The sequence below is a fragment of the Oncorhynchus tshawytscha genome, linkage group LG29 (assembly GCF_018296145.1).
Source record: "Oncorhynchus tshawytscha isolate Ot180627B linkage group LG29, Otsh_v2.0, whole genome shotgun sequence".
NCBI classification, from domain to species: Eukaryota; Metazoa; Chordata; class Actinopteri; order Salmoniformes; family Salmonidae; genus Oncorhynchus; species Oncorhynchus tshawytscha.
The window spans coordinates 8,185,511-8,211,296 of NC_056457.1; the positions used below are offsets into that span (position 1 = coordinate 8,185,511).

The 25,786-nt window shown below is 40.8% G+C and overlaps 1 protein-coding gene across 2 annotated transcripts; it reads right to left on the reverse strand.

The window, feature by feature from the left end:
- Positions 1-1,562: 1,562 nt before the first annotated feature.
- Positions 1,563-12,144, reverse strand: rnf32 (ring finger protein 32). Of its 2 annotated transcripts, XM_024393105.2 has the most exons (7): positions 11,905-12,142; positions 11,118-11,370; positions 10,805-10,947; positions 7,951-8,108; positions 7,598-7,706; positions 3,512-3,679; positions 1,565-2,381 (listed from the first exon to the last, which is right to left on the reverse strand). In XM_024393105.2, exons 1-7 carry the CDS (start codon positions 11,911-11,913, stop codon positions 2,145-2,147), a joined length of 1,077 nt encoding a protein of 358 aa, XP_024248873.1. In that variant the 5' UTR covers positions 11,914-12,142; the 3' UTR covers positions 1,565-2,144. The 2 variants fall into 2 exon arrangements, with proteins under 2 accessions (XP_024248874.1, XP_024248873.1); XM_024393106.2 differs by lacking the exon at positions 3,512-3,679 and having other exon boundaries at positions 1,563-2,381; positions 11,905-12,144.
- Between the last annotated feature and the right edge of the window lie 13,642 nt (positions 12,145-25,786).

A 25,786-nucleotide genomic window follows, 5' to 3' on the forward strand; every position in this document is an offset into this window, starting at 1 on the left:
TCTAGTCCCTCCATTTTGAAGGTGTCATAAGCATTGACAAACTCACCTAGTGTGTTAAATTGTCAAGTTTAGTATTTGGTCCCATATTCTAAATAAGAATAGTGTGATTCTGAATACTTCTACATGTTACCATGATTACGGATAATCATGAGTGAGAAAGGTAGATGCAGAAAGATCATGCCCCCAAAACATGCTAACGTTAAACCATTACAATAACAGGAGGTTAGCATTTTCTAGAGTATATCTACAGTGCCTTCCGAAAGTATTCAGATCCCTTGACGATTTCTACATTTTGATACGTTACAGCCTTATTCTAAAATTGAGTTTTTTTCCATCAATCTACACACAATACTCCATAATACTCCCATTTTTTATAAATTAGTTCAAATGTAAACTATCACAAGTATTCAGACCCTTTACTCAGTACTTTGTTGAAGCACCTTTGGCAGCGATTACAGCAGAGCCTTCGCTGCAGATCCTCTCAAGCTCTGTCAGGTTGGATGTGCAGCAACGCTCCCCGTCTATTTTCAGGTCTCTCCAGAGATGTTAGATCGGGTTCATGTTCGGTCTCTGGCTGGGCCACTCAATGACATTCAGGGACTTGTCCCAAAGCAACTACTGTGTTGTCTTGGCTGTGTGCTTAGGATCGTTGTCCTGTTGGAAGGTGAACTTTCACCCCAGTCTGAGGTCCTGAGCTCCCTGAAGCAGGTTTTCATCAAGGATCTCTTTGTACTTTGCCTCGTTCCTGACTAGTCTCCCAGTCCCTGCTGCTGAAAAACATCCCCCACAGCATGATACTGCCACCACCATGCTTAACCCTAGAGATGGTGCCAGGTTCTCTATACGTGGCGCTTGGCATTCAGGCAAAATAGTTCAGTCTTGGTTTCATCAGACCAGAGAATCTTGTTTCTCATGGTCTGAGTGTCTTTAGGTGCTTTTGGCAAACTTCAAGCGGGCTGTCATGTGCCTGTTACTGAGGAGTGGCTTCCATCTGGCCACTCTAGCATAAAGGCCTGATTGGTGGAGTGCTGCAGAGATGATTGTCCTTCTGGAAGGTTCTCCCATCCCCACAGAGGAGCTCTGTCAGAGTGACCATCGGGTCCTTGGTCACCTCCCTGACTAAGGCCCTTCTCCCCCGATTGCTCAGTTTGGCTGGGCGGCCAGCTCTAGGAAGAGTCTTGGTGGTTCCAAACTTCTTCCATTTAAAACATTGAGGCCACTGTGTTCTTGGGAACCATCAATGCTGCAGAAATGTTTTGCTACCCTTCCCCAGAGCTGTCCCAATCGACACAATCCTGTCTCGGTGCCCTACGGACTATTCCTTTGACCTTATGGCTTGGTTTTTGCGGGATCTTATAGACAGGTGTGTGTCTTTCCAAATCATGTCCAGTCAATTGATTTTACCACAGGTGGACTCCAATAAAGTTGTAGAAACACCTCAAGGATGATCAATGGAAACCAAGATGCACCTGAGCTCAATTTAGAGTCGCAAAGTGTCTGAATACTTATTTACAGACGGTATTTCTGTTCATTTGCAAACATTTTTTAAAAACGGTTTGTTTTGTCATTATGGGGTGTTGTGTGTAGATTGCTGAGGATTATTTATTTAATCCATTTTAGAATAAGGCTGTAACCTAACAAAATGTTGAAAGTCAAGGGATCTGAATACTTTGCGAAGCCACTATGTGCATCTAACTTTATTTACGAATCATTCATAATGATAGTAGCATCCACATTAATGTAGAAGTGTTTAGAATTTTTGTAAATAAGAATAGAAACAGTGACTCATAACATTATATAATCTGAAACAAGTTTGGTAGAGTCACAAGCTTGATGTCATTGCGTTCTAGAAATATGCAACCAAATATAGGTTTGACATTTTTAATGCACTAAGTGAATTTGTGCAAATAGTTATGACACCTTCAAATGGGGGGACTAGACACAAAGTACTTCACTTTCTAAACAGTGAAACATGTATATAAATACACAAAAAAAATATTTAATCTTATTCAAAATACTGGCTTATAGAGCCAAATTAAAAGTTTTCGCTTCATTGTCCAAATACATACGTAGGGGAGTGTATACGTTTTACTTACATCCAACTATCTTTCATATTGTGAAGTTCTATATCAACTATTCTGAGGTCAGACCAGTATTTTGTGGTAGGGAGACCTGCACAGAGGACATGTAGGTCGGCCCTCCACACAGAAGGCTTCGAAGGCTTCCAGGCAGGGCTGGTGGAAGAGGTGTGAGCAGGACAGGAGCACAGTGCGTCTGTTGCTGTGGTGTTGGGCGAGTGTCCTCCCTGCCTCCGTCTCTAGTCTGGCGCTGCACAGAGTGGTGAGACAGATGGGACAGTCCTGTGTATCTCTCTGGGTGACCTGTGACAGTGGAGACAGACAGGGCTGTAGGGATGGACCAGTATTCCAAAAAATAAAAGCAGTCTTCAATAAAATACCGCCACACTACCACATCGGGTTGGGGTCAATACCATTTAAATTCCGGAAGGAAACTGAAATTCCAATTTTCCTCAATGCCTCTAGGAGAAAAATGTTGAATAGAAATCAAATCTACTTCCTGAATTGACTGAATTTACCCCAACCCTGCTACCACATTTATAATGGCTATCTTCTCTCACAATAGCTTCCATACACACCCCTTTATCTTAAGTTCAATGGACATTATCTGGTTTAGCGTGTCACACAAGCTTGATTGTTTGGCCGTGTGTCTCAGATACCGTTGTGGGGCAGGTATCTACTGCAGCTCCACCAATAATTAACTTACTTCCTTTATTCAGAAAACGGTCAACGCGCTCAAGGCTTAAACGCTTGATAATGAGCTTTGCGACATTTATGGTGTTTACCTTCACCAGGAAGGTGCACGGTGTGCGATTAAACACGCTGTGAGTTCACTGTTTGATTCTCTCTGTACAAGTCGAGGTTGAGCAACACCTGTTGCCCTGCGCACAACCTTTTAACACGAGATTATTATTTAAACACCCTTTTCAACCTGAGGGATTGTGGGAAACTCCATTGGCTGGCATTGAAAGGCCCTATATACTGTACAACAGAGCCTATGGAACAGCAAATCTAGATCTCTTTTCAATTTGAACCACAGTACAGATGGCTCAGACGGGGCGATGAAAGGGTTGGCGTGCATTATTAGACTGGCTATGTTTTCTTGTAAACACAGAGGATTATTTCCTTCATTCATTTGGAAAAAAGTGAATGATCATTTCTAGGAGATTTGACTTTGTGTAGCAGCTGCAGCACAGCCTCTCCTGGACAAGCATTAGCATGTTGACTGAATGGCATGGCTACAGGGAGAATTAGACCAGGATTAGGACTTCATGAGAGTCTTTTTGATAGCGCACCGTGGTATTTGTATGGTGAGTTTTTTTCCACAGTAGGGTTGCACAATTCCCAAAATGTTCAGGTTGTCCAGAAATCCTACGTGGAGATTTCCAGAAAGCCTGAGAATGTTACAGGAATTTTGCAACTCTACTCCAAACCTTTTCCTGTATTTTCTGCCAGTCATCTTCCTGCGGCTCCGAGACGTGCTCTCTCTCAAACTGATGGAACACTCTTCTGCTTGATGACACCGACTGGTCGATATCGTTCAGGAAAGCCTCTATGTCCATATGACAGTATTGGACAAAGCTGTCATTCAACTCCTGCAACTAATTGGAAACAATTTAGTTACAAAGGGGAATCATTCAATAGGACACCAAATAGAGTTCCGTTTCTTTATCAGATGTAATTGGTGCCATATTGTAATGCTTGAAGCCTGCTGACAAAGTCAAGTTGTTTAACAGGCCAGATCGATACCGACACGTCTCAGACTTAAAGAAAATGTATGGAAACCAGTGAAAAGATAGCCGGTGCTGGGAAACGTGCACACACACACACACACACAAAGGCCATCCCTCAGGCTGCCCCACCGAGCTCGCTCATGTCACAGTGACATCCCAAGTACTTTATTGCTGGGCTTTTATCACTAATTAAACAACTGTTAGCCATTCAGATGAAGTTTTATGGGCTGACTTTTCCACAGTGAAGGCAAACAACACGGGCCTTGGTGAACTTTGCCTTGTCTCACTGCAGAGGACAAGGAAAAGGGACAGAGCAAGGGGAACAAAGGAATGGGGGAGGGAATGGCGTTGTCTCACCGCAATCCATCTTGATGTCAGCAGTTACCCTCCTTAATGTGTTGACTTAGGGTCGGACCTCAAAAAGCTAAAAATGGAAAGCTGGTCATCGGAATCACCTGATAAGACTGAAAACTAGAATATCTTAAAAGCTTTGCTGCCTGGGGGCAACTGCGGCTTTACCGTGAGGATGACAGACATGTTGACACACCCAAATTACACCATATTCCCAAAGTAGTGCACTACATAGAGAATAGGATGCCATTGGCACTCAACTTGTCTCTGTGTGATGGAGGAAGTCCTACACTGTCTCAGATTCCTCGGAGCCGACAATCCCCATCCTTGACGTGGCCGTCACCAGGATGGGGCTAATGTTTTCCAACAGAGTTAATTAGACCAATAAAATTGCTGCTCGTGTTTACGTGACATGCTAAAGCAGTGTTTATAGATGGAGGATGAGAGAAGGGGATTGTGGGTAGGACATTGATCTCTCCGAACACATTACAAGTTGGGCGTAATCAAGGTGTCACTCGTAATATCGGTCTCTCTGAACCCACTGAAGCACTCTGATTACAAAGAGCTCTAGATAGAGCGACATCTCTTTAATTAGCTATCAGAAAGGCTAGTGATGGAATGGACCCCTAACCAAGGATGAGTCCCAAATGGAACCCTATTCCCATACAGTGCACTACTTTTTACCAGAGCCCAATGCAAAAGCAGTGCACTATATAGGGAACCGGCTGCATTTGTTAGACATCCCAAGGCTCACACAAATATACCAGTAAAATCAGTATATGTGCTTCTCAAGCGCGTTTACTAGTCAGCTGTGTCTCTGCAAATCGCCACTACAGTCCGAGGTAAGTCAGCACCGTGGAGGGGGCGATTTCAGTCTCACTAGGTGGCAATCTATCCTTTTCCAGGGAGCCACAGACTAGAGAAGGCAGAGGCCTTAGTGTCGATAGGCCCCCATCCAGTTGCTGGAACCCACCAACAGCCAGCCAAAGCTGAAAGAACTAACCCCTTTATAATGTGTATTCTGTCCTGAGATCAAAGTCAAATCCTGTGGAATATTTTAGTTCTTAAGTGGGACAGTGAAGAAAGCCAGTGCAAATGACAACCAGGGAGCCTGCCACAAATATGCACCCTCCCTCAACCCCCCCTTTCCGAGGGGGGGTGCAAGCACACAGACAAACACACAGTGGGCCCTTGCTTTTGTGTTGACCCTGGAATGTCCAGACTGTTTGACCAAAACACACACTCTTCGTAATTAGTTTACAAACAGTGTATGATTCACATGGCATCAAAGGCCCTCTGAAGCTGCTTAGAGAGTTGGGTTCCCCTACCCTGCACCTCCACCGATGCCCACTCCACACTGACCTGGGATCAGATCTGCTGTCGATCCGTCAATCACGGCAACCTAAAGTCCACCACTGCTAAATAGGTGAGGAATGTCTGGCAGGGTGAGTTTCAGGAAGAATGGAGACTTGCATCCCAAATGGCACCATATTACCTCTGGTCAAAAGCAGTGCACTATGGGGAAAAGGGTGCCATTTGGGACAAAAGCTTATAGGAGTGGGGAAAGCCTCGGCAATGTGACCTGGTAGTCACCAGTGGACCGACTCACCAGATAAGGGCACATGTTTTGACCCTACATGGCATTGTTCAGTATATAGTAAGTAGAAGAACTACAGTTAAAGTCAGAAGTTTACATACACTTATGTTGAAGTCATTAACTCGTTTTTCAACCATTCCACAAATTTCTTGTTAAACTAGTTTTGGCAAGTCTTAGGACAAGTCATTTTTCCAACAATTGTTTAGACAGATTATTTCCCTTAACTCACTGTATCACAATTCCAGTGGGTCAGAAGTTTACATACATTAAGTTGACTGTGCCTTTATACAGCTTGTAAAATTCCCCAAAATTATGTCATGGCTTTAGAAGCTTCTGATAGGCTAATTGACATAATTTGAGTCAATTGAAGGTGTACCTGTGGATGTATTTCAAGGTCTACCTTCAAACTCAGTGCCTCTTTGCTTGACATCATAGGAAAATCTAAAGAAATCAGCCAAGGCCTCAGAGAAAAAAATTGTAGACCTCCACAAGTCTGGTTCATCCTTGGGAGCAATTTCCAAACGCCTGAAGGTACCACATTCATCTGTACAAACAATTGTATGTAAGTATAAACACCATGGGACCCCGCAGCCATCCAACCGCTCAGGAAGGAGATGCATTCTGTCTCCTAGAGATTAACGTACTTTGGTGCGAAAAGTGCAAATAAATTCCAGAACAACAGCAAAGGAACTTGTGAAGATGCTGGAGGAAACAGGTACAAAAGTATCTATATCCACAGTAAAACCAGTCCTATATCGACATAACCTGAAAGGCTGCTCCGCAAGGAAGAAACCACTGTTCCAAAACCGCCATAACAATGCCAGACTACGGCTTGCAACTACACATGGGGACAAAGATTGTACTTCTTGGAGAAATGTCCTCTGGTCTGATGAAACAAAAATATAAATGTTTGGCCATAATGACCATTGTTATGTCTGGAGGAAAAAGGGGGATGCTTGTAAGTCGAAGAACACCATCCCAACCGTGAAGTACGGCGGTGGCTCCATCATGTTGTGGGGGTGCTTTGCTGCAGGAGGGACTGGTGAACTTCACAAAATAGATGGCATCATGAGGTAGGACAATTATGTGGATATTTTGAAGCAAGATCTAAAGACATCATCAGCTTGGTTCCAAATGGACAATGACCCCAACCATACTTCCAAAGTTGTGGCAAAATTGCTTAAGGAAAACAGAGTCAAGGTACTGGAGTGGCCATCACAAAGCCCTGACCTCAATCCTATAGAAAATTTGTGGGCAGAACTGAAAAGGTGTGTGTGAGCAAGGAGGCCTACAAACCTGACTCAATTACAAAATTCACCCAACTTATTGTGGGAAGCTTGTGGAAGGCTACCTGAAACGTTTGATCCAAGTTAAACAATTTAAAGGCAATGCTACCGAATAGTAATTCAGTGTATGTAAACTTCTGACCCACTGGGAATGTGATGAAATAAATAAAAGCTGAAAGAAATAATTCTCTACAATTATTCTGACATTTCACATTCTTAAAATAAAGTGGTGATCCTAACTGACCCAAGGCAGGGGAAAAACTTGAGTTTAAATGTATTTGACTAAGGTGTATGTAAACTTCAGACTTCAACTGTACATGATGTGGAACCTTCTCAGGGGTATGATGTTTACATCTTTCATAATCAGTGTACATAATACACACATCAGTCCCTCCTCATCAGGGTTGGGTTGAATTGCTTTTCCATTCAGGAAATCAACTGAAATTCCCCCAAAAAATGTATCTGAGAATTTCAGTTTACTTCCTGAATTGACTGAATCGAAAAGGAATTGACCTCAACCCTACTCCTAAATGACACAGTTGTTAAAATTACCTTTGTCTCAAAGAATTTTCGTCGTAGCTGTTTGTCTTTTGGGGGAACTGTTTTCCTCATATGTCCGTACCACTTCCGAACAACATAGCCACGCCAACACGCTTGAATTCTATCATTGACCATATGAAAAACATTTAAGTAGGTAAAACAGCAAGGATACAGGCCTAACACAGGGTGAACATGGTAACTTGATCAATAAGGTATGGTTTTCCTGGATCTAGATTAGGCCTAAAATTAGTCTAGGATTAAAAATCATTCTCAGTGGGGAATCTCCATTGAGTATGCTTTTTAGTCCATTCCGAGGTTTAATCTGATTCCAGGAAACATGCAGTCCAATCTCTGGAGATGTTTACCTGATGGCACACCTCTCTTTGAAGAGGCGAGCTCCATCGTGGATCACTCTGGTCTCATACTGCTCCTTCCTGCACATAGGACAGCACTTCCTGCCTGAAAACCTCTCAAAGGCCTGCAGACAGGCTCTGTGAAACACATGGGAGCAGGAGAGCAAAACCTAGACACAATATGAATATCATTATTAGTGTTGATTGTTGAATATTATACAGTATACTTGTGCATTATAATCACTTATATAAATATAGTTATATTTTAATTAAATCAGCTTTAGCCTTAACTAGATTTTTCATTTTTGTTTTTAAATCGGTCCCTCTTATACGTCTGAAATTCCCTTGGCATTTCACTGAATGACTTGTCGTTTTGAAATGATTGTGGCATGCAGAGCCTCCTGGGTATGCTGGTGTGTATGTATTGGTTTTCAACATCTCTTAAGTGTTTTTGGTGAGTCCTGTGAGAGGTGTGTGTGTGTGGGGGGGGGGTCTTCTATTCATAAGTCCCCACATCCCTATGAGGACAAAGACTATTTTAAGCTTAGGGTTACAATTAGAATTAGGGTAAGGGGTTTAGGGTTGAGGTTATGGTTAGGGAAAATAGGATTTTGAATAGAAATAAACGTGAGGTCCCCATGAGGATAGAAGAACATAACGTGTGTGTGTGTGTGTGTGTGTGTGTGTGTGTGTGTGTGGTGTACTATTTGCTCAGGAGCCAGTGGGAGTCAGCGAGCCCATGCTGGGAGGGCTGGGACCTGGGGCTGCAGTCTCCTCTCCTCCACCTCCTACAGACTCTTTTGTCGTCTGCACTCACAAGGAGAGAGGAGACAGCAGCCCCAGCTATGGTGATTGGCACACACAAACCAGTGTACTCAAAGCTCTGCAGGGCAGGGGGAGCCATATTGATTTCCCATTGTTTTTGGCCCAACCAACATACTCCATCACCAGTGAAAGGCCCCCCTGCAGTGCACAATCTATATCTAGGAGCTCGACAAGCCATTAGACTGGAGTGAATTTTAGCTCTTGCAAGCAAAGTCTGCTTTACCCCACAGGCTACAAGCTTCACAGAGAGAGGCTGAATATGGAGGACTGGGAAACCGAGAGACCGTTTTTGAGCCACTTCTGAATGTTTTTACATGGTACTGTTTTTATAGATTTATTATTTCACCTTTATTTAACCAGTTCAGCCAGTTGAACAAGTTCTCATTTACAACTGTGACCTGGCCAAGATAAAGCAAAGCAGTGCGACAAAACAACAGAGTTACACAAACAAACGTACAGTCAATAACACAATAGAAAAATCTATGTACAATGTGTGCAAATGTAGAGTAGGGAGGTAAGGCAATAAATAGGCCATAGAGGCGAGATAATTACAATTTAGCATTAACACTAGAATGACAGATGATGATGTGCAAGTAGAGAATAGAGATACTGGGGTGCAAAAGAGCAATAAATAAATAAATAAATACAGCATGGGGATGAGGTAGTTGGATGGGATATTTACAGATGGGCTATGTACAGGTGCAGTGATCTGTGAGCTGCTCTGACAGCTGGTGCTTAAAGTTAGTGAGGGAGATATAAGACTTCAGCTTCAGTGATTTTTGAAATTCGTTTCCAGTCATTGGCAGCAGAGAACTGGAAGGAAAGGCAGCCAAAGTGTTGGCTTTGGGGATGAGCAGTGAAATATACCTGCTGGAGTGCGTGCTACGGGTGGGTGTTGCTATGGCTTTACCTAGCAAAGACTTATACATGGCCTGGAGCCAGTGGGTTTGGTGACGAATATGTAGTGAGGACCAGCCAACGAAAGCATACAGGTCGCAGTGGTGGGTAGTATATGGGGCTTTGGTGACAAAGCGGATGGCACTGTGATAGACTACATCCAGTTTGCTGAGTAGAGTGTTGGAGGCTATTTTGTAAATGACATAGCTGAAGTCAAGGATTGGTAGGATAGTCAGTTTTATGAGGGTATGTTTGGCAGCATGAGTGAAGGAGGCTTTGTTGCAAAATAATAGGAATCCAATTCTAGATTTAATTTTGGATTGGAGATACTTAATGTGAGTCTGGAAGGAGAGTTTACTCCTAACTAGACACCTAGGTATTTGTAGTTGTCCACATATTCTAAGTCAGAACCGTCCAGAGTAGTGATGCTAGTTGGGCGGGAGGGTGCAGGCAGCAATCGGTTGAAGAGTATGCGGTTAGTTTTACTGGCATTTAAAATCAGTTGGAGGCCACGGAAGGATGGTTTGTGGTCTGTGGTTGGTGTTTGTAAAGTGTTAAATAGCTGAAATCATAATCAGCCATAATTGATGTTGAAATTATTTAGGCCTGCAAAAATGGCTAAACCTCTTAAAATACAATTTCAAATAATTGCAGTTTCACTCATAACAAACCCATTTAACATGTGTTTGTCAAACAGATCAACAAATCCACAAAGATTCACATTTGTCCCTTTCCCTTGTTAGCAGGCTATAATTAACATTTTTCCCTCGAGTCAAATTAATATTTACACGTGGATCTATGGAAACTGTGCTTTGTAAGGCTGTCTATTCTACCCCGCATTCTTCAGGAGATTGGCATCTTAAAAGGGGATCAGAAAGGTGTAAAAGACTGAACGACCCTCACAGGAACACACTGATTGCTACATCATCGTGTCACAGTTGAGTTCCGAGGCAGTATGGGTAAATTTGTACAGTTGTCTACACAGATTAGAACACACAGGGACCTAAGGGAGGGGGAGAGAGTGTGTTTGGGAAGGGGAGTGGGCTGCCCTAGAGGGGTGAAAACGTTTTTTTTTTTTTTTTTTTTTAAATAGTCCTCTGACTGACTTGAGAATAAACACCAGGTATTGTGAACAGAGGAATACCTGAGTCTGTAAGCGAAACTCCTCCCTGCAGATCACACAGGGCTGCTTGGAGTCCCCTTCATGAATAGACCTCGACTTGACCTGACTCCATTCATCTACCGTCAGTTTTCTGGCCGGGGACTGCACCAAACCCAGTTTCTGGGCTGGAGAGGCAGACAACAACCCAATATCAAACAACAAATGAAAAAAGTAATGCATAATAGCTCAGGTCTCACAATGAGACCTCCTCGTTCCCAAAGTGTTGTTGAACTTAGTTCCCAACTGCTGATGTAACAAGGCTTTATAAAATACATTTGATTGATTGCTAGCTTACCTAATGTCAGTGGTGGAGCTGCTGGGTCAAGCACATACTCTTTCTCCTCTCCATCGTGTTGCTGGGGCCCTTTCTGTTTCACAGTTCCATGGTTTCGTTTGCAGTGTGTTTCAGTGGCGGCTCTTCGGCACCATCTTGTCTTCACAGGGTCACACAGTGACAAATTCTGAAGCAGCAAGTTTCGTGCGATATGGTCTTGAAGAGCAACTGAGGTGATTGCTAACTTTCCACTGGTTGCTTTTGAGTTCAAGCCCTGTAAAATGAGAGGAATGTTTGACTTAGTAAATCTGACCTTCGATTGTGGAAATGTACAGACGTTGAAAAAGGTATTTAGCCAAATGGGACATGCATCTGTTCTGTTGCTTTATAACAGACAAATAGGCTACGTGTGGCCCCTTCGAAGACTCATAACCATATCAATTTCTATGGTTGGACCCAAAAATCTAAATCCATGCATTATCTGTTGATGACAAATGCACTCTCATTTTCAAACATTGTTTCTCAGATCACAAGCATAACGCACAACTTTTCTGAAGACGTTACGATAATGTCACTCACTGAAAGATGCCCACGTAACTTGTTAGTTAGCCATCTAGCGAGCTAACATTACATTGTTACATTTTGCTAAGCAACTGCTAACGTTACAAGTAAATTAACATAAACGACTTGCTAAATATGCATGCGTCTGAAAGAGTGTCGGGAAAGGACATATGCTACAATTGTTGCAAAAACTATTAAATGAGCGAAATGATTCGGGGGGAAAAATACCAACGAGTAAAATTCAAACCTTCCGCATTGTGATCTGTTGGAGGTAGTGTTTGTATGGTTACGTTACTTAGTAACCAAGGAGGCAGTCCTCCATCACCTCCTCTCCATCCCAACAAGTTCCTTAATCAATTGAATCAGTAGCTAGGTTTCCATCCAATTAGCGACAGTTTTTCAAGCGAATTTTCTAGAATCGGCATAAAGAAACTATGCGCATTTCCCACCAGCGGAGTGTTTCCACTAAACGGATTTGTGGATAAAAATCAGTGCGTGATGACGTAGTTCACACCAAATGTAGGTTAATTTTTCGCTTACATTTCTTCTGTTTCTCTACTGAAGACACATCTAAAGTTCAATGTGTTTCCATCGCATTTTCAACTCTACCGATAGTTTGGTCACAAAAAACGTTGGGAAAATAGCAAATGTGCATACTATGTTTTTGGCACGAGCACTCTAGCCAATTGCTCGCGGATACTGTGCTGGTAGGCTAGTCTACGTGATGAGATTATTATTATGGATAAGAGCGAGAATATTTGTATTTGTCAAACGGAAATCAAGCTTCGGTCGTCATGTCACTAGAATAAGACCCTCGACATTTATTTGAAAGGAGCATCAAGTTCATCGTGCACTTTCACCACTCTGTGAAGTTCAACATAATTTATTTAATCTGTAGCCTTAACAGTGGTTCCCAAACTGTGGGGCGCGAAGGATCGTCAGGGGAGGCACGAAGGTCCCCCTTCTCCCCCATAATTTTTTTAATGAACTAATTCCGGCTTTAAACGTACTCTTGAAAGTTGTAATAGAAGAATGCACAAGGTGCAATTTCGAAATTGGGTAGTACATCATTAGTTCCTCTTGTCATGTCACTCATTGCATACTTTAGAGAGCTATTTATAATTTGTCAGGGATGTTCCCCAATGCTGGAAGGGGGACCCTTTAGTGAAAAATTTGGGGAACCCCTGGCCCCTTAGTGAAAAAGTTTGGGAACCCCTGGCCCTTTAGTGAACAAGTTTGGGAACCCCTGGCCTAATAGGCTAAACTGCATGGTTTCTCGAGTCATAAGAGGGAGGACCACACACCATACCATCCCGTAACTCCCAAGTTTACTTCGATGTGATGGTTATAATATCAATATTTGGTGTAATATTCAATCGACATTTCTTGCATAATTAATTTTACTGGCACAAAAAGATCCCACCGTGTAAAACGAACAATTTATCTTGTCGGCATTAAACAAATTGTACCGAAACTTGCTGTTTCCATCACAGCTGTCATACTTTTTTTTATACAGTATAAAAACTCTTGATGAAAACTTGGGTTTGTTTCCATTAACTTGTCCAGAGATATTTTGTCAACATTTACAAAGTTCACATAGAAAACATATGTGACAAGTGCCTGCTAGGCTGCGTTACCATTTGAATAGCTTATCTTCTGTCGACAAAAAAACAGCTGGACGAAATGACGTCACACACACACACACATCTAATTTTCTCTAAAAACCTACTCGTGTCTAATACAAAACTACACTAAACATCCCTACCCTAAACTTAACCCTTACCCCAATCATTCTAAATGTCAACTTCAATGGGGTAGTGCTGTCCCAAGGATCCCGGATAGCATGGAATAATATAAATCTAGTCTAGTGGTTGAAATGTTTCGATTACCCAATTTAGGCAAATTGCGCGTTAATACATTGGCGACAACCTGTATGTCCTCCCACCTATCTGTTTAATGTCTCAGGTAGCCTGAGAAAGCCAGCATTGATAGAATGCAATCATTGACTAATAGGCTATTTGCCATATTCTAATAATTTACATGCGCCAATTTATCACCATGTTTCGTGCCATGGTGAAACATGCACTCCTGTTCTGAAATAAATGGATGGTGAAGTTTGCCATTATTTTTATAGTTAAAAAATAGATTTAGCAAGCAGTAGACATATATAATTAATTGTAGAGTGGAACGTTATGGTTACGTGATCAAGTGCCCCGCGTACCTTCATAATTTATTCGAAAAACGCCGTTTAATTTGTCGCGAAAAAGAACGTTCTGCCGCATTCACATACTAATCAGAACTAGGAAATTCTGAAATGTTCGTCTTGTTGATTCGTTAAACGCAGCACGTGTATAACTACAACCAGTTAACAAATGGTATATTTCAGAGTTTCCTACTTCCGAGTAGCACATGAACGTCGCATAAACAAAATAAAAAATCCATCACTGTCGAATTGGTAAAAAAACACAAAATACTCCATAATGACTAAGCGAAAACAGAAATACCTTATTTACATAAGTATTCAGACCCTTTGCTCTGAGACTAAATTTAGCTCAGGTGCATCCTGTTTCCATTGGTCATCCTTGAGATGTTTTTACAAGTTGATTGGAGTCCACCTGGGGTAAATTCATTTCATTGGACATTATCTGGAAAGGCACACACCTGTCTATATAAGGTCCCACAGTTGACAATTGCATTTCAGAGCAAAAACCAAGCCATAAGGTTGAAGGAATTGTCCGTAGAGCTCTGAGACAGGATTCTGTTGAGGCACAGATCTGGGGAAGGGTAACAAAACATTTCTGCAGAATTGAAAGTCCCCAAGACAAAAGTGGCCCCCATAATTCTTAAATCGAAGAAGTTTGGAACCACTAAGACTCTTCCTAGAGCTGCCCGCCCGAACAAACTGAGCAATCGAGGGAGAAGGGCCTTGGTCAGGGATGTGACCAAGAACCCGACGGTCACTCTGACAGAGCTCTAATGTTCCTCTGTGGAGATGGGAAAACCTTCCAGAAGGACAACCATCTCTGCAGCACTCCACCAATCAGGCCTTTATGGTAGAGTGGCCTGACAGAAGCCACTCCGAAGTAAACGGCACATGACAGTCCACTTGGAGTTTGCCAAAAGGCACCTAAAGACTCTCAGACCATGAGAAACAAGATTCTCTGGTCTGATGAAAACAAGATTGAACACTTTGGCCTGAATGCCAAGCATCACGTCTGGATGAAACCTGGCACCATCCCTATTGTGAAGCATGGGGGTGGCAGCATCATGCTGTGGGGATGTTTTTCAGTGGCAGGGACTGGGAGACTAGTCATGTGGGAGACTAGTCATGATCGACGGAAAGATGAACGGAGCAAAGTACAGAGATCCTTCAAAACCTGCCCCAGAGTGCTCAGGACCTCCGACTGGGGTGAAGGTTCCACCTTCCAACAGGACAACAGCCAAGCCAACGCAGGAGTGGCTTCGGGGACAAGTCTCTGAATGTCCTCGAGTAGCCTAGCCAGAGCCCGAACTCTTCAGGACTCTGGAGAGACTGGAAAATAGCTGTGCAGCAACACTCACCATCCAAACTGACAGAGCTTGAGAGGATCTGCAGAGAAGAATGGGACAAACTCCCCAAATACAGGTGTGCCAAGCTTGTAGCGTCATACCCAAGAAGACTCAAGGCTGTAGTCAGTGCTAAAGGTGCTTCAACAAAGTACTGAGTAAAGGGTCTGAATACTTATGTAAATGTAACATTTCAGTTTATTTATTTTTATACATTTGCAAAAATGTATAAAAACCTGTTTTTGCTTTGTCATTATGGTGTATTGTGTAGATTGTTGACGAAAACAACTATTTAATCGATTTTAGAATAAGGCTCTAACGTAACAAAATGTGGAAAAAGTCAAGGGGTTACATTATTGAAATTGTGATTTGTTACCAAGTAAGCGTTTCATTTTTTTAAAGTGTCTTAATCAATAATATAGCCTATATAAAACCTGGATGACTGACAGTTGCGCTGTATTGAAGCCACCGCGCAGCCATCTTGGTACTCCTCCATTGTAAAACAACAACAAAAAAACACAACAAAAAGATTTTGGAAGCTATAAAAATGCATTTATTCGTGTCTACATTCGTTTTTGACACAATTACAGACACCTTAATGCATACTTTAAAATGATGTTAGCTCAACATACAAATAAATAATAATAAAAAATATATATATATATAAATATAAAAAGAGAGTACTGTTACTGTCCCCACTACATCCAAAAATACTTAAATATACATAATTATGTCCTTGAAACATTGAATTAAAATATTATGGAATTCCATTCTTTCCGGTGGAGGACTGCTCCTACTGGAGAGTGCCAATATGGCCGACCGGCGGCTTCAAAACCTCTCAATGACCAATACATAGCATCAGCAATCCAGGGTTTATACACATCGTTGGTCTGAACCAGGCTACTCAGATTTTACTGCCTAAAAGTTTAATGAAAAGAGACTGCTTTTTATAGGGCTGCTTTTATAAAATATGTTTGTATTCAGGGATCTAATAGCATGATAATAATAATAATAATGATGTTTGGATTTTATTGTTGTTGAGCCATTACTGTCTAGCTACCTTCAGGGGTTGAACCTGAATAGACAGGCCTACCACACCTATTTTCCAATCATCACATTCACACATCCTAAAATGCTGTTTATTCCACGATTCAATATTAATTGATGAATTGTATCAACAGCATCTAATATTTCTGTTATGATATTTAATGGGTTCACACCAGCCACTGTAAAAAGCACGGTTTCACACTGTAAGCTATAGATGCAGTTGGAACAGATGTGGTTCGGTGAACAACTCTTGCATGAGTAACCTTGTCTGAAACTCAAAGTCTTGTATTAGCTCCCTGTAATGATTCCTAGGCTTTTGCTCACTGGGCTAATACACTCTTGTGGCACAATACCCAGCCAGTCACAATGGTCAACTTGGATTCATCTCTCACGTCACTATACAGTGTATAGTCATGTTGATGTTTTCCTTTTGACCTAAATCAGAATAATGTTTTTTTCCCCCCGCAAAAAAAAATTGAACTGCGATTTCTGTATTCACTACAGGTGATTCCTTCGATGTCAAGAGATGGCACTAAAAGGCTTAGACCACATGACCAAAAAAGACTGACCTATGTTGGGGTGAAATTACTCACCGAGCTGTTCTCAGAGCTGGAGCAGAACATAGCCTAAGCTGCTCATACCTGTGCTATGAGCTAAGGGATCCATCTCAGGTCACCCAACATGGAAAACCATACACACAAACACTGGAGTTCCTAACAATCTTTTTCTGTGGGGTCGATGAAAGTTAGCCTTATTTCTCACACGCTGTATGGTTGGGTGTGTGTCTTTTAAAATGCTTTGCGGCTTTGATTGACTTTGATGTGCTGGGACAGAATCAGTGCAAACAGATGGCTGAGGAGAGGGTCCAACGATGAGGCCTGTCAATCTGGGGAGCCCTCTAAGAAAACAAAATGAGGAGCCCACTCTCAGAGAGGAGGGAAGCCCTGCGCTTCTCAAGAGGCTGGCACATTCTTGAGATTAGAGAAAGAAAAACGCAGACCACTGCCGTTAATGCCTCAGACAAAGGCGTGGAACAATTTATTAGTTAAGAATTCAAGCCTTAGAGCCCCAATCAAAGGACTGCCATCCACAATGCCAGACTAGGGCCCTCGTTTGTGTTTTTAAGGAAATAATCGTGGTTAAACGATACGGCAAAAATGGAGCTCAAGTCCTTCATAAAGCCATGCATTCTTCCAACTGTCATCAGAATGGATTTCAGTATGCTTTTATTTTCAACAGGGACACTGTTTGTCTTTTTCTTTATAAATACCATTTTAAAGAGCCTTTTATTTAACTTTCTTCCCCCCCCCCCGAACCTCTTTACATGCTCTGTGGTATTTTGAAAAGAAAAAACTCACCTTCTTGTGTAAAGAGCTGAAGACTTAAGGAAATTTAAAATAAAAAAAAAGTGGTCTGTAGTGGTAAAGCTTTGAAAGAGAACCCTTTGCAGAACCCCTTTGCAAACTTTGTGAGCGAACAACAACTTGAAAAGGAAAAATAACTCCACAATTTTTCTGTATTGTAAAACACATGCAGGTTAGGTGATTAGTGTCCAGACGCCAGGAACACAAAAAATGATGTTCTAATGGTTAATATGATATCACATGTTTATTAAACCACTGATGTAAGATTTTTTAAATATGACTATTAACTACAAGAATGACAAAACATTTTATACAGTTATTCTCTCAGATACCACTGTAAATGATTCAGTTTTATACCATTTTTTCACATCGTTGTTGTTTAAAGTAAGGTGACCCATGATTTTTAAATCATCTTTTCATTTTAGTCTTGTCAATCCTTGTATTGTCTCTCTTAAGAAAACAGTCTTCTCCTTTTCTCATTTTTTGACCCTCCCTTATAGAAAACCCCCCCGCCCACATGTTTTCAGATGTGAAATCTCCACGTTTTTGCACATGTAACACTTTATTTCACATGTGAAATCATGTGGTTTTGGAACACTTTACATGTGATGATATTTCACATGAAGTTTCAAATGTTTATTTTCACGTGACCTTTCACATGTGGATTCAAATTTGCACATGTCAATATTTTTCACATGAGATTTCATAGGTCATGCCCGGCAAAAAAAAAACAGAGTCATTAGGTGGCCCCAGAACTTCACGCAGTGTTTTCAGTTTACATATTTGACATACAGTGGGGCAATAAAGTATTTAGTCAGCCACCAATTGTGCAAGTTCTCCCACTTAAAAAGATGAGAGAGGCCTGTAATTTTCATCATAGGTACACTTCAACTATGACAGTCAAAATGAGATTTATTTTTCTCCAGAAAATCACATTGTAGGATTTTTAATGAATTTATTTGCAAATTATGGTGGAAAATAAGTATTTGGTCAATAACAAAAGTTTATCTCAATACTTTGTTATATACCCTTTGTTGGCAAAGTCTTCACAAGGTTTTCACACACTGTTGCTGGTATTTTGGCCCATTCCTCCATGCAGATCTAAGAATTAAAAATCCTACAATGTGATTTTCTGGAGAAAAAAATTCTCATTTTGTCTGTCATAGTTGAAGTGTACCTATGATGAAAATTACAGGCCTCTCTCATCGTTTTAAGTGGGAGAAGTTGCAAAATTGGTGGCTGACTAAATACTTTTTTGCCCCACTGTACATGATTACATTGAGTATGTTTGTTTATTTACAGTAATTTACAGTAATTATTATTTAATATGTTCTCACCTGGGATTTGAACTCACAACCTCTTGGTTGACAGCATTCTGATCTTCCTGCTACACCACCATTTCTGTGTCAATAACTGATTTCACCTATATTCCTACACTTTGGACTTCCTATACACTCAAGAAAAACTATTATATTTATCATAGTGATTCAGGAGTACCATTAAAACAGAATAACATGCCTCACCAACATTAGACAACTGTACAGAAAACCCTCAAATTGCTGAAAGAAGTTCATTAAATCAAAGATGAGAGAATAGTCAGAATAAATAAAATATCTGTTTTCACATGTTGAGCTGAAATTTTCACTTGAAAACAAAAGACACACAGGTGAGGTCAGTTGTTCACATGTGGAGCCATATGTTCACATGCATTAAATGCATAGTTTACACGTTAACACCACATTTTCACATGTGAGGAGAATAACACATTTTTGAAATGTGAAATGTGCCTTTTCACATGTGAAAATTGAATTTGCACTTTCACATGTAAGAAACATTCACATGTGAAAATCTAACTCTCACATGTGGAATTGGATTTTCACATGTGAAACACTTTCACGTGAAAATTGAATTTACAATTTCATATAGATTTTTACATGTTAAACCTTTTCCTAATTCTCACATGTAGAATATAACTTTCACATGTGCAAATCAAATTGACAGTTTTACAAGTAAAGAATACTTTCACATGTGAAAGAAATTGCACAGTCATATGTGATAACAAACACGTGAAAATGTAAATTGCAGTTCCACATGTAATAAACATTCACATGTGAAAATCTAATTTGCATTTTTACATTTTTACAAACATTAAAATGTTGTCACGTGTAGTTTCATAGTACCACATGCTGAAATGTTGCATCCCTAGTTATTTCACATACCATTTTTTCACATGAGCTCAATTTATTTCACGTGTAGTTTTATGTTATCACATGTTGCTTTTACATGTTGTCACATGTTATCGCATTAACTTCACAGTAGATCACATGTGGTTTTTCCATAAGGGTTGGACTTGACCCAATCCAAAATTAAATCTAGAATCGGATTCCTATTTCGCAACAAAGCATCCTTCACTCATGCTGCCAAACATACCCTCGTAAAACTGACCATCCTACCAATCCTCGATTTCGGCGATGTCATTTACAAAATAGCCTCCAACACTCTACTCAAAAAAATGGATGCAGTCTATCACAGTGCCATCCATTTTGTCACCAAAGCCCCATATACTACCCACCACTGCGACCTGTACGCTCTCGTTGGCTGGCCCTCGCTTCATACTCGTCGCCACACCCACTGGCTCCAGGTCATCTACAAGTCTTTGCTAGGTAAAGCCCCGCCTTATCTCAGCTCACTGGTCACCATAGCAGCACCCACCCGTAGCACACACACCAGCAGGTATATTTCACTGGTCACCCCAAAGCCAATTCCTACTTTGGCTGCCTTTCCTTCCAGTTCTCTGCTGCTAATGACTGGAACGAACTGCAAAAATCACTGAAAACTGGAGACTCATATATCCCTCACTAACTTTAAGCACCAGTTGTCAGAGCAGCTCACAGATCACTGCACCTGTACATAGCCCATCTGTAAATATCCCATCCAACTACCTCATCCCCATACTGTATTTATTTATTTATCTTGATCCTTTGGACCCCAGTATCTCTACTTGCACATTCATCTTCTGCACATCTATCACTCCAGTGTTTAATTGCTATATTGTAAATACTTCGCCACCGTGGCCTATTTATTGCCTTATCATACCTCATTTGCACACACTATATATATACTTTACTACTGTATTATTGACTGTATGTTTGTTTATTCCATGTGTAACTATGTGTTGTTGTATGTGTCGAACTGCTTTGCTTTATCTTGGCCAGGTCGCAGTTGTAAATGAGAACTTGTTCTCCACTAGCCTACCTGGTTAAATAAAGGTGAATTTTAAAAAATATTTTAAAATAAAATATCACTCGGAAGTATCCACAGAGTCACACAGCCTGTTTCCAACATCCATTTTTCTCTCTATGAACTGGGTCTGCCTTATGTTTACTTGGATGGACAAGGCATTGAACAGTGCATCAAAGCTGGGACCTAGAGACTGAAAAACAGCTTCTGTCTCAAGGCCATCAGACTGTTAAACAGACATCACTAACATTGAGTGGCTGCTGCCAACATACTGACTCAATCCACTTTTCCACAATCCACTTTAATAATTTATAATTGGATGTAATAAATATATCACTAGTCACTTTAAACAATGCCACTTTATATAATGTTTACATACCCTACATTACTCCTCTCATATGTATATACTGTACTCTATACCATCTACTGCATCTTGCCTATGCTGCACGGCCATCGATCCATATATTTATATGTATATATTCTTATTCATTCCTTTACACTTGTGTGTATTAGGTAGTTGTTGTGAAATTGTTAGATGACTTGTTATATATTGCTGCACGGTCGGAACTAGTAGCACAAAGCATTTGGCTAACCTCGCATTAACATCCGCTAACCATGTGTATGTGACCAAATTGTTTTGATTTGATTTGATATAGCACTATATCTGATGAGTAGGTTGACTGAACTATTTAATATGCAGTGAAATAAAAAAATCGACGCCTGAAATATATTTGTTTATCAAATACTTGTTTATTTATATACTGGGAATGACTTGCAATGTTTGTCATATTATGATTACATTTTCATATTGAAATCAATATGTAACGTAATGTCTAGACTGGATTGTAAATATATAACTGTTTCAGGACACTGTGTCAGTCTGTGGTAATATCATACGTGATATATGGCATTGTTTTCAAATGAATAATTGGCCAGAGATTACATTTCTGGGGGAGAGAGGGCAAGCCATAATGGTTCATTAACAATTATGTCAGCCACTGCAGATGACCTAGTAGACCAATCACTTTGATAGAGGACAGTGGAGAGGACAGAAATCAAATCATTTTACGACTTCCCCACATAAAGGTTTCCTAATATGACTTTAATCACCTTATGGTGAATAGGACTCCCTCCCCTGGTTATCTGAGAAAGAACCAATCAAAGATGGAAGACAGAAAGGTTCTACTATTTGCTGTAATCTCCTGCGTCATAGGCTCATTGCTGACTAAAAAAAACATGGCCGTCATTACAGCATTTTCTATGAGTTTCAAAGAGATGGAACTCCTAATGATTAGACGTGTCCTTTGTAAATGAAATACAAATCACTGAGTGCTTTTGGTTTTACTTCATTTACTAAGTGCTACATTACCTCATACTTTGGACCTAACAATCAATTTCCCATAAATCTCTGCACAGTTGAAATAACGAACGGGCTCACATATTACCAAATGTGCCAGCGCTTATTAGCACTTGAGAAGTTATCGATCGACCATTTTGATTAATCTCTGGCAGGGGCCTTGGTGGCTCTCAGAGTCATTCTCAGGCCCTCCAGTAGGACTGGCTTCCACATCTTCTTCTCAATTAGCTTCAGTTTGTGCTGACTGCTGTGGCTGAACCCTGGCAAGAGGACATCCACTGCAGTGCCCCAGTGCCAGGAGAAGAGTTATAGGAACTAACTCAACCTCTGTTGCCTGTTTCTGTTCTACTTGTCTTGATTATACAAGCACCACTGCAGGTTATGCAAATAGCATTATACTGTGCCTTCAAAAAGTATTCATACCCCTTGACTTTTTCCAAATGTTGCTGTGTTACAGCCTGAATTCAAAATGGGTTACATTGAGATTTTGTGTCACTGGCCTACACACATTACCCTCAAAGTGGAAGGATGTTTTTATAATGTTTTATAAATTAATTAAAAATGAAAAGCTGAAATGTATCAATGTCTATTGATAAATAAGTTCAGGAGACAAATGTTGCTTAAAAAGTCACATAAAAAGTTGCAAGGACTTTGAGTGACTACCTAGCAAAGAAGGGGACTTATTGTTGAATATCTGTTTGAGCAAAGTTATTAAATTACACTTTGTATGGTGTATCAATACACCCGGTCACTACAAAGATACAGGCATCCTTCCTAACTCAGTTGCTGGAGAGGAAGGAAACCCTTCGGGGTTTGTTGACTTTAAAACAATTACAAAGTAGAATGGCTGTGATAGGAGAAAATTGAGTATGGATCAACATCATTGCAGTTACACCACAATACTAACCTAAATGACAGAGTGAAAAGAAGGAAGCCTGTACAGAATACAAATATTCCAAAACATGCATCCTGTTTGCAACACGGCACTTAAGTAAAAATGCACAACATATGGCAAAGAAATTCACTTTAACTTTATTAACTTTATACAAAGTGTTATGTTTGTGGCAAATCCAAAACAACACATCATTGAGTACCACTCTTCATATGTTCAAGCATGGTGGTGGCTGCATTATGTTAAGGGTATGCTTGTCATTGCAAGGGAGTTTTTTCTATTTAATTTAAAAATAAATGGAACATTTATTAAACATAAGAATGAGTGTGAGTTGTCGTCACAACCCTGCTCGTGGGAAGTGACAAAGAGCTCTTAAAGGACCAGGGCACAAATAATTATATAATACTAATCAATCATTTTGCTCTTTATTTAGCCATCTTACATATATAATCTTATTTGTTCATCAAAAAAATTGAATAACTCACCACAGGTTAATAGTGAGTTATTTAAAAATAAATGGAACAGAGCTAAGCACAGGCAATCACCCAAAGCAGATGTTGCTGTACCCCTTCAAACATTCAACATCCAGCTGCGTACCCACTCTAGCACCAGGGTCAGCGCACTCTCAAATGTTGTTTTTTGGCATCATTGTAAGCCTGCCACACACACACACTATACGATACATTTATTAAACATAAGAATGAGTGTGAGTTGTCGTCACAACCCGGCTCATGGGAAGTGACAAAGAGCTCTTATAGGACCAGGGCACAAATAATTATATAATAATAATCAATAATTTTGCTGTTTATTTAGCCATCTTACATATATAATCTAATTTCTTCATCAACAAATTTGAATAACTCACCACAGGTTATTCAGAAGGGTGTGCTTGAAAGGATGCACATAACTCTGCAATGTCAGGTTGTATTGGAGAGAGTCTCAGTCTTAAATCATTTTCCACACACAGTCTGTGCCTGTATTTAGTTTACATGCTAGTGAGGCCCGAGAATCCACTCTCACATAGGTATGTGGTTGCAAAGGGCATCAGTGTCTTAACAGCTCGATTTGCCAAGGCAGGATACTCTGAGCGCAGCCCAATCCAGAAATCTGACAGTGGCTTCTGATTTAATTACATTTTCACAGAACCGCGCTTGTTGCAATTTTAAATGAGGCTCTCTTGTTCAGATATCGGTAAGTGGACTGGAGGCAGGGCATGAAAGGGATAACGAATCCAGTTGTTTGTGTCATCCATTTCGGGAAAGTACCTACGTAATTGTGCACCCAGCTCACTCAGGTGCTTCACTATACCACATTTGACATTGTCCGTAAGCTCATATGATGATGGAAAGACCTGTGTGTTGCAGACAGAGAAGATCTACAACTTCTTAATCATAGCCTCAATTTTGTCCCACACATTGACTATAGTTGCGGAGAGTCCCTGTAATCCTAGATTCAGATCATTCAGGAGAGAAGAAACATCACCCAGATAGGCCAGTCGTGTGAGAAACTCGTCATCAGGCAAGCGGTCAGACAAGTGAAAGTTATGATCAGTAAAGAAAACTTTAAGCCCGTCTCTCAATTTTTAAAAAACGTGTCAATACTTTGCCCCTTGATAACCAGCGCACGTCTGTATGTTGTAAAAACCGTACATGGTCCCTGCCTATATCATTGCATAGTGCAGAAAATACACAAGAGTTCAGGCGCCTTGCTTTAACACAGTTAACCATTTTCACTGTGGTGTCCAAAACATCTTTCAAGCTGTCAGGCATTCCCTAGGCAGCAAGAGCCTCTCGGTGGATGCTGCAGTGTACCCAAGTGGCGTCGGGAGCAACTGCTTGCACGCGCGTTACCACTCAACTATGTCTCCCTGTCATGGCTTTTGTGCCACTAGTACAGATACCAACACATCTTGACCACCGAAGTCCATTTGATGTCCCAAAGCTGTCCAGTACTTTAAAAATATATTCTCCTGTTGTCCTGGTTTCCAGTGGTTTGCAGAAGAGGATGTCTTCCTTAATTGACCCCCCATAAACATATCGGACATATACTGTACCAATAGCTGTGCCAGGCCCGCCACATCTATTGACTCATCCAGCTGTAACGCATAGAATTCACTGGCATGTATGCAAAGCAGTAATTGTTTCAAAACATCTCCTGCCATATCACCGATGCATCATGAAACACTGTTGTTTGATGAAGTAATTGTATGTATAGTTTTGTGGTAACAGTTCATGTGATTTGATGTTAATTATTTGACTAGGCTACCTGTATTTGACATTGTGTTGTTATATCGCTGAACACTAGATGGTTAAATTTGATTTTTGCCAGTGAAACGAAGCTACTCAGGTGAGGAAAAAAACATCACACTGCATCATCCACCGTGAGGCTCTTGCTGCCTAGGGAATGCCTGACAGCTTGAAAGACGTTTTGGGCACTACAGTGAAGTATAGCCTCGTTGGAAAATATTTGACTGTTTGAAAATGTGAATCACATTTTCATTTGGCGTACGCCCAACGGCATTGTGTACCCCTGGGGGTATGCGTACCCCAGTTTGGGAATAGCTGACCTAGAGGAAAACCTGGTTCAGTCTGCTTTCCAACAGATACTGGAAGACAAATTCACCTTTCAGCAGGACAATAACCTGAAACACAAGGCCAAATATACGGTGGAGTTCCTGAGTGGC